Source organism: Chanodichthys erythropterus, chromosome 8, assembly GCF_024489055.1.
Source record: "Chanodichthys erythropterus isolate Z2021 chromosome 8, ASM2448905v1, whole genome shotgun sequence".
In the NCBI taxonomy this organism is placed as follows: Eukaryota; Metazoa; Chordata; class Actinopteri; order Cypriniformes; family Xenocyprididae; genus Chanodichthys; species Chanodichthys erythropterus.
Genome location: NC_090228.1, coordinates 5,274,502 through 5,283,619, shown reverse-complemented (window position 1 = coordinate 5,283,619; position 9,118 = coordinate 5,274,502). Strand labels below are relative to the sequence as shown.

At 36.2% G+C, this 9,118-nt stretch overlaps 1 protein-coding gene across 1 annotated transcript; it reads left to right on the top strand.

Moving 5' to 3' along the window:
- Window positions 1–311: 311 nt before the first annotated feature.
- On the top strand, window positions 312–8,788 carry samm50l (sorting and assembly machinery component 50 homolog, like). Its single transcript, XM_067390897.1, has 15 exons — window positions 312–461; window positions 649–759; window positions 1,014–1,115; window positions 1,449–1,536; window positions 1,865–1,971; window positions 3,095–3,225; window positions 3,364–3,451; window positions 3,535–3,663; window positions 3,742–3,813; window positions 3,932–4,018; window positions 4,184–4,254; window positions 5,535–5,602; window positions 5,711–5,857; window positions 6,356–6,497; window positions 8,191–8,788. The coding sequence occupies exons 1-15, from the start codon at window positions 441–443 to the stop codon at window positions 8,234–8,236; spliced, it is 1,410 nt and encodes a 469-aa protein (XP_067246998.1). The 5' UTR covers window positions 312–440; the 3' UTR covers window positions 8,237–8,788.
- The last annotated feature ends 330 nt before the right edge of the window (window positions 8,789–9,118 follow it).

The window sequence follows — 9,118 nt, the reverse complement described above, 5'->3', positions numbered from 1 at the left end:
CCCCCCAGTCACGCAATCCTAGAACCGGGCCTGACACAGACATAAACAAACAAACAAACAAACAGACAGACAAACGAAGCCCACCTAGCTGTGACATGTTTACAGTTTCTCTGAGAGTCTGAGGGGAGCGCTCCATGCTTCTTAACTTTCACATTTGCCCTTTCACTGTGTCTGAAACGCGCTGCACAGGTTGAATGAACGCGTGCAACGCCGAGGAACGCACCGCGACACGTACAGCGGCGCACATAACACGGACCCGCCTTACTGGGCATGACGTCACATAATTCTAGCCAATCGCAGTTCAGGTTCGCCAAGCGGTTGCGTGTCATGGCGTCCTCCTTGAAGGGGGTTGGGTTCGCTGCTTCATAATAAGTGCGATATTTGCGCTCCCACGATCAGCTGAGCGGCTCTAACGCGTTTAGGATATTATTGCACTAGCAATGGGGACTGTGCACGCGCGGGTAAGTGTTTTCTTAAAAGATCAGGGTGAAATATACTTGTTTTGCCTGTGACCTCTTGTGCTCGTGCTAGTTTATTGCTTGTTTTGCGTGTTATTGTATTGTTAAAGAAAGATGTGCATCTTTATGCACATGGCATTGGATATTGGCTATACATATGTGCAAAATATTTGCAATCTTTGTTTTGTAGAGTATGGATTCTTACCCCATGTATGGGCGAGATATGGGCGTCAACCCAGATGATATGGAAATGATGGAGGCGGTGCAAGAAACTAAACAAGAGGTTTTAGAAAATAAAGATGTAAGTTGTGTTAAACGGAAATTATACTATCATATATATATATATATATATATATATATATATGTCATGAATATGGAACATGAATCTTGAATACCACTTTTTAATTCTGACTGTACCACCCTTACAAAAAAGTACCAACTCTGATGCTAATGCCATAGTATTTACATGGTATTCCAAGCTACTTCCAATAATATCATGTTGCAAAAACGCAATATTACTGTGGTACCATGTCCAAAATCTCTGTTCTCATCTAGGTTGTTGTACAGCATGTCAACATTGAAGGGTTGGGTAGAACTAAAGAGGATTACCTGGGCTATGAAATCTCTGATGTCTTCACTGCCAGGAACCTGGTTGAAGTAAGTGAGCTGTCAAGAAGGTCAAAGTGTTTGTTAGGACTGGTTATTATAGGTAGCAATAGACCAAAATTGTTTAAGGTGGATCTGTCAATTTAACAGAGTGTCTTAGTGGACTGTGCACATTTTCTGTTTTCAAACATTTTATAATTTGGTTAAAATTTTGCCAATAAATGGATCAATGGATGAAAAATTATTACTGGTTACGTCTCATTTGCTGTCATTACATTGTATGAAACGTATCAGCATTAAATTGGCTATGGATATTGGCCATTAAAAACGATATTGGTCTATCACAAATTATGAGACAAGATAACAAGCCCAGTCTTTCTGCAGGTGATGAGAAAATCCCATGAGGCCAGACAGAGGTTGCTTCGTCTTGGCATATTCAAAGACGTGGAGGTGGTGATTGACATCTCAGAAGGTACTGCTTTCATGCCCAATTTAGTTACAGACAGTTAAAAACAAACTAGAGCAGCTGTTTATCCCAGACTTTCAACATTTATAAATTGTACTTCAAGCAAACCACTGTGCTGGAGAATATTAACCTATACACCAGCTCATTTACATACTCATAAAGACAGAAAAACCAGTGGGTCCAAAAGTCAACCTTTTTATTATCAGTATTATTTCTATATATAGGAGAATACATATATAGTAGAATTGCAATGAGAATTTTCCTCTGTGAATTGGATTTCACATTCAGCTACCGTGTTGTTCATAAGATGCTGTCTTTCTGATCTCCTCTTTAGGAGCAGACGCTCTGCCAAATGGACTTGATGTTACATTTGAGGTGACTGAGCTTAAACGACTCACAGGCAGTTATAATACCATGGTTGGAAACAATGAAGGGAGTATGGTAAGAACCATAATACACACACAAATTACTTTGCATCCTACAAACCGTCTGTCCACAATGAAATCCAGTGTACTGCATGACCATAACATGTGTGATATGGATAGGATTTTGGACCAATGCGATTTTACAGTGGCTGTGGCTGCACAGTGCAATACTGCAGAAATAGTACCAAAGTGATGTAGGAAATGTACTGTCAATCATCTTGTTAAGACTATTGTTGCATTTTCGGTAAATGAAACAAAGCTCAAATAAAATATAAATAGTGGATGAAAAACATAAACTTAAAAAATGTAGGAATGGTGCCTTGGCAACTGATATAAATTATGTTGAAAGTACTAAAATTGAATTTCAGTACTAAAATGACTAAAACTTCAACTAAAATTATATAATTTCATATAAATGAAAGCTATATAGAAATATATATAAAAATAAAACTAATAAAAATGACAAAAATGAAAACTGAAAATATAAAAAAAAAAGCTAATTCAAAATATGAATAAATACTATAATGGTATATACATAATACTAAAATGGCACTTTTATTCACAAAAAGATTTTCATTCATAATGTAAATAGAATAAAATATAATATGAATAATAATAAGAATATTAATAATATTTATAATAATAACATTTACAGTCAGTGTTGGGTATTACTAGTGTTGTCAAATCGATTAATCATGATTAATCGCATCTAACATCAAAGTTTGTAAGCGTGTGTGTGTGTGTGTATAATATATATATACATTTGTTAGATGTGATTAATTGCTATTAATTGATTTGACAACACTAGTAATACCAAACACTGACTGTAAATGTTATTATTATTATAAATATTATTCATATTCTTCTTCTTATCTTATATTCACGATTAATCGAATGATCTTTAATTATTCTTATAATTGCAATTAATCGCAACTAACATAAAAGTTTGTAAATATGTTTGCATATATATATATATATATATATATATACACACACACACACATATATATTATATATTTACAAACATTTGTTAGATGCGATTAATCGATTTGACAGCACTTCCTTTCTTAGATTTTCTGTGTAGTTTCTACATGGTGTGTCATTGCGTTACTGAATTTGTGTGTTTGTACCTCCTAAAGGTCTTGGGCATTAAACTTCCAAACATGATTGGCCGAGGAGAGAAGCTCACCTTTCAGTTTTCCTATGGAACTAAGGAGACGTCCTACGGCCTGTCCTTCTTTAAACCACAGTCAGGATATTATGAACGCAAGTATGTTTTCTGCAGACAACATAAAGATGAAGTGTGTAACGTTTCTCGATGTTAAGATTCATTTACAGACTTTAGCTTTAAACATAGCAGTAATGTTAAATGGATATGAATCCTCTTTGGTTTCTTTGCTTTGTGTAGCTTCACTCTAAACCTGTACAAAGTCACCGGCCAGTTCCCGTGGAGCTCTCTAAAAGAGACGGACAGGGGAGTTTCTACAGAGCTCAGTGTAAGATATTGACCATAAATAGTGATTTTAAAGCATTGGTTGTACTTGATAATGAAAGCTATAATGCGATATGTGTCTTGCAGTTCCCTCTGTGGATGACGGATCACACTCTGAAGTGGGAGGGCGTGTGGCGTGAGCTGGGATGTCTGGCCCGCAGCGCCTCCTTCGCTGTGAGAGAGGAGAGCGGCCACACTCTTAAATCCGCCCTTTCTGTAAGATGCCTTCTATTGTGTTAAAGTTTTAGCTCCATGGTTTTAGACTGATTTCATGGATTTCTTATCTCTTACAAGCACACCATGGTAGTAGACACCAGGAACTCTGCCATCTTGCCGCGAAGAGGTGCCTTACTGCGGATCAACCAGGTGTGTGAACTTATCAGTAGCTATTTTGTATATCTTCGCTCACTGTTAGTTTGCCTCGCAATGTCCATCACTGATTAAAACTGTCTGGACAATAGTTGTGTTCGCTCTGTTGGTTTAGGAGCTGGCAGGATACACCGGCGGTGATGCCAGCTTTCTCAAAGAGGACGTTGAGCTGCAGCTTAACAAACCATTTATCTGGGGATCGGTGCGTAGTCTTGATTCACGTATATAGTTATAGATATTTCTGGTTTTGACATTGTCTATCATGCTTTAGAAAGGCTGTGGTTGCTATAAAAGTCTCTTTTTAAAGGACATTTGTGGTAATTGGACATTAGTATTATTAAGTATTTCTAATGACTTTCTCTTATAGGTGTTGTCTGCATCTTTATGGGGTGGGATGATCTTTCCTCTCGGGCGTCAGCCTACCTCTATTGCTGACAGGTGTGTGTTTGTTTGTTTGTTTGCTTGCTTTTAGGTGGTTGCTTCATTGTTCCTTAAAAGGTTTTATAGTTATAATTGATTATAAATGTATAAATATACAGATTATCCGGTAATTAGCCATTTTGTATTGTCTATAGAAACGTTTTATAATGATAAAATCACTCTATTGAAAACGCATTCAGCAAGGACGTGTGACTAATTTAGCCACTGAATTAAATAGGCCATGTTATGCACTTTTACAAGGTCTTGATTTGGTCCCACTTTATATTAAGTGGCCTTAACTACTATTTATTTACACCAAAAAATAAGTACAATGTACTTATTGGGTTCATATTGAATTGCAAATCACTTTTGCTGCTATTGAGGTGGGATACGGGTAAGGTTAGGGAAAGCTTTGGTGGTATGGGTAAGGTGTAAGGGATGGGTCAACAGTGTAATTATGAATGTAATTACAGAAATTAAAATGTGTGTAGTGTGAATCTAATTCGGATGTACTACATTTGACATGTTGTCACTGTCATGTGACCTACGGTGTCAGTTGCGCCGCTTCACCGAGATTCACAAATCCTCTCCCGTGGCCTCATGGGATAGTAAAGTGTCTATCGTATGTGCTTGATGGAAGTAGTAGGTCATCCGGGTACTTTCTGTCTATGAGTACTGTGAATTTGGACATACTATACTCTAAAAAAATGCTGGGTTAAATATGGACAAACCCAGACAAACCCATTTTGACCCAGTGATTGGGTTAAATGTTTGACCCAACGTGCTGGGCAGTTTTATTGAACTTATCTATTGTTTAAAAAATACTATATGGCTGCTTAAAATGAACCCAAAATACGTTGGAAATTAAAAATCAGACACATATTTACTAGAAGTGACAATAATAATCAAAAGGTGAACGTTTATTAATAAGCAATTTAGAAATGTTTATTATTTAATCAGTATTTATTAACTTATTAATAAATGTTCATTTATTACACATTAATAATGAAGACTGCAATGGAGATGTTTCAGAGAGTTCAGAAACGGTGTGCACTGATATAGAGAATAACTCCCGCTGTAGTGACTTTTTATGCTCAAACAGGAAAATTACACACTAAAGAAAGTTGTTAACATATTAAAAAAAAGCATAATAGGACCTCTTTAAGACATGAAAACCAGCCTGAACATGTCAAAGGCAGAGAGCCATCTCTCATTGGCCGATTGGTGCTTGCAGCAGCTTTGGAGTTTATGTTTTTAGCATTTTATAAATTGCATCGTGCATGTGTTTTTTCTGTCAGGTTCTACCTGGGCGGCCCAACCAGTGTGAGAGGTTTCGGCATGTACAGTATAGGCCCTCAGAGTGAAGGTAAAGGTGTATATGGTCACAGAACACACATTTTTATGCATCATTTTCTTGTGTACCTTATGATTCCCCCCCCCTTAACGTTTCTGATTTTAAATCTTACCTGATCAGGTGATTATCTGGGCGGGGAAGCGTATTGGGCTAGTGGGCTTCACCTGTACACACCCCTCCCCTTCCGCTCAAACAAGGGCGGTCTGGCTGACCTCTTTAGGACACATTTCTTCCTTAATGCTGGAAACCTTTGCAACCTCAACTACGGTCAGTAGTCATTTGATGAAAGCTTTTTAGTCTTAATTTGATTAGTTTTAACTAAGGAAGTGTAGTTCTCTGTTGCAGGGTTATTATTGTTAACTAAAACGAATATTAAAAACAAAACAAAATTTTGTTACTTCACTGAAATAAAATAAAAAACTTATTTTATTTCAGCTAGTTGCTAAGGCAACATTTCTTGTTTTCATTTAGTTTCACTAAAATAACTAAAAATTTAATAAAAACCAATAAAAAATGAACATAAAAATGACTAAAGCTTAAATTAAAGTTAAAATGAAAACTGAAAATATAATAATTGAAAGAAATTAACTAAAATAACACTGGTCATTGACTGAATAAATGCATTGAAGCCTTGTGTCCACATGGTGACGCTGATGTTGCAATGAAACTTCGACACTTTCAAGTCAGAGACCTTTTGTGGTATAAATCAACTTCTTTATCCTTTTACAGTAGTATTAGCTTGAATTATGCATTGTGTTTGTGTAGGAGAGGGTCCACATGCACATCTGCAGAAGTTAGCAGAGTGTATCCGTTGGTCTTACGGCGCAGGAATAATTCTACGTCTGGGAAACATTGCTAGACTTGAACTCAATTACTGCTTCCCCATGGGTGTTCAAAGCGGAGACAGGTACATATACACATCCACTGAACCATATTCATGCTTAAAGGTAGGGTAGGCAATGCTTTTCAGAAACACTTTTTTCGTTATACTAGTTGAAACTCGCTTCACATCCTGATGGCAATCAATAATAGAAGTGGTCTAAATATGAACAAATCTTCTGTGGAAGTGACAGGACCAAAAAAATGTTTGTGCAATCATTGCATTCAATGCAACAATTCGTTCACTCAAGAAGGGAAATTGTGTCATTGTTTTCTTACTTTCATGTGATTCCAAATTCAACATGAAATTGACTAGAAATTAAATTAATTTTGGAACACAAACATTTAGCAAAATTATTTAGCAGAATGCCCTTGACTATATTGAATTCTGTCAGATTCAGTATACAGTTGCAAGAAAAAGTATGTGAACCACTTGCAGAATCTGTGAAAATGTGAAAATTTTTAACAAAATAAAGGAGATAATACAAAATGCATGTTATTTTTTATTTAGTACTGTCCTGAGTAAGATATTTTACATGAAATATGTTTACATATAAATACATATAATAGCTGAATTTATTAAAATAACCCCATTCATAAGTATGTGAACCATTGATTGTCATTACTGTGTGTGGTTACTTGATGATCCACGACTGTTTTTTTGTTTTGTGATGGTTGTTCATGAGTCTCTTGTTTGTTCTGAGCAGTTAAACTGAGCTCTGTTCTTCAGAAAAATCCTCCAGCTCCTGCAGATTCATCAGTTTAAGCATTTTTGCATATTTGAACCCTTTCCAGCAGTGACTGAATGATTTTGAGATTCATCTTTTCACACTGAGGACAATTGAGGGACTCAAACACAACTATTAAAAAAGGTTCAAACATTCACTGATGCTCCAGAAGGAAACACGATGCATTAAGAGCCGAGGGGTGAAAACTTTTGAATTCAAATATCAAGGTAAATTGTACTTAATTTTTCTGCCGGGAAACATTAAAGAATCTTCTGTTGGTTCCGAAGGGCAGTACTAAATGAAAAAAATGTATATTTAAACAAAATAAAAAAATGTGGACGTCTTCATCCTGTTCAAAAGTTTTCACCCCCCGACTCTTAATGCATCGTGTTTCCTTCTGGAGCATCAGTGAATGTTTGAACCTTTTTTTAATAGTTGCGTTTGAGTCCCTCAGTCGTCCTCAGTGTGAAAAGATGAATCTCAAAATCATACAGTCACTGCTGGAAAGGGTTCAAATATGCAAAAGCTGGTGGAAAATTGATAAATCTGCAAGAGCTGGAGGATTTTTCTGAAGAACAGAGCTCAGTTTAACTGCTCAGGACAAACAAGAGACTCATGAAGAACCATCACAAAACATAAAAACAGTCGTAGATCATCAAGTAACCACACACCGTATTGAGAATCAATGGTTCACATACTTATGAATGGGGTTATTTTAATAAATTCAGCTATTGTTTGTCATGTGGACTATATGCAAACATCTTTTATGTAAAAAATCTTACTCAGGACAGTACTAAACAAAAAATAACATGCATTTTGTATTATCTCCTTTATTTTGTTAAAATTATTCACATTTTCACAGATTCTGAAAGTGGTTCACATACTTTGTCTTGCAACTGTAGCCTTTAATTTCCCCAACATTTAATAACAACCTCTTTGCAAATCATTGTAACCACTTATTTGAATCCTAAATTATTTTTTGTTCCCTGACAGGATATGTGACGGTGTGCAGTTTGGAGCAGGCATCCGTTTCCTGTGATCTCCTCAACTGCTGTCCTACTGTTGCAGCAGGGATTTGTGGGATAGCGCTTAAGATTTTTCTAATATTTTTGGATGTTGAACACTAATTGAGGGATCCCTACTGCATGCACACTCTGAGGATGCATTTCGTTTTTGTACTTTTAAGACAAAAAAAAAAAAATGATGTGGTTTTCCTGCATACCTCTCTCACTGTTTGATCAAGAGTCCAGTGTATGAAATCATATCCGGTCTGCAAGGAGACTGCAGGTGCTAAAAGAGTTAGGCTTTTACAGTTGTTTCCAAGGAGGAGCGCTTTAGAGATTATTCAAGCTGTTAATCCTGAGATTCAGTTCAAATCCACACCACCGTCCACCATTTTGTGTGCTTTTTACTCAGTTCAGTCATGCCAAACTAGATCATTGAATTGATTCAAACCGACCTCATCGAATGAGTAGTGAGTCAAAGTCCCCTTCGTGAAATCCACCAGCAGTGCTTTATTATTAGGACACTTTTTATTATCGTTTGAACTTTAAATTTATGTTATTGTTCACAAAAAATAAACCTTTTTGTTTCCCTAATGTGTTTTGTGATCATTTAAGAAAGTTTATTACATTAAACGGCTGAAACAGTTGTCAAACACAACATACATCTATAACAAGGCATTTCCTACAGGCCAGTGGTGTATGTGAACCACTAATCGAAAGAAAATTACAAGGTCTGCTGGAGACTTGGTAAACGATAAACATTTGAGATCTCATAGGCTCATATCAGACTACCTTTCGAGTGCCAAAACACACATTTGAACCATTTTTTTTTTTTCTGTCTATCAAAGGTGAGTGGCAGTTCATGAACAGCTTGATATCTGTCATGGAAAAATAAACTGAAATGTGTCCAAACTATT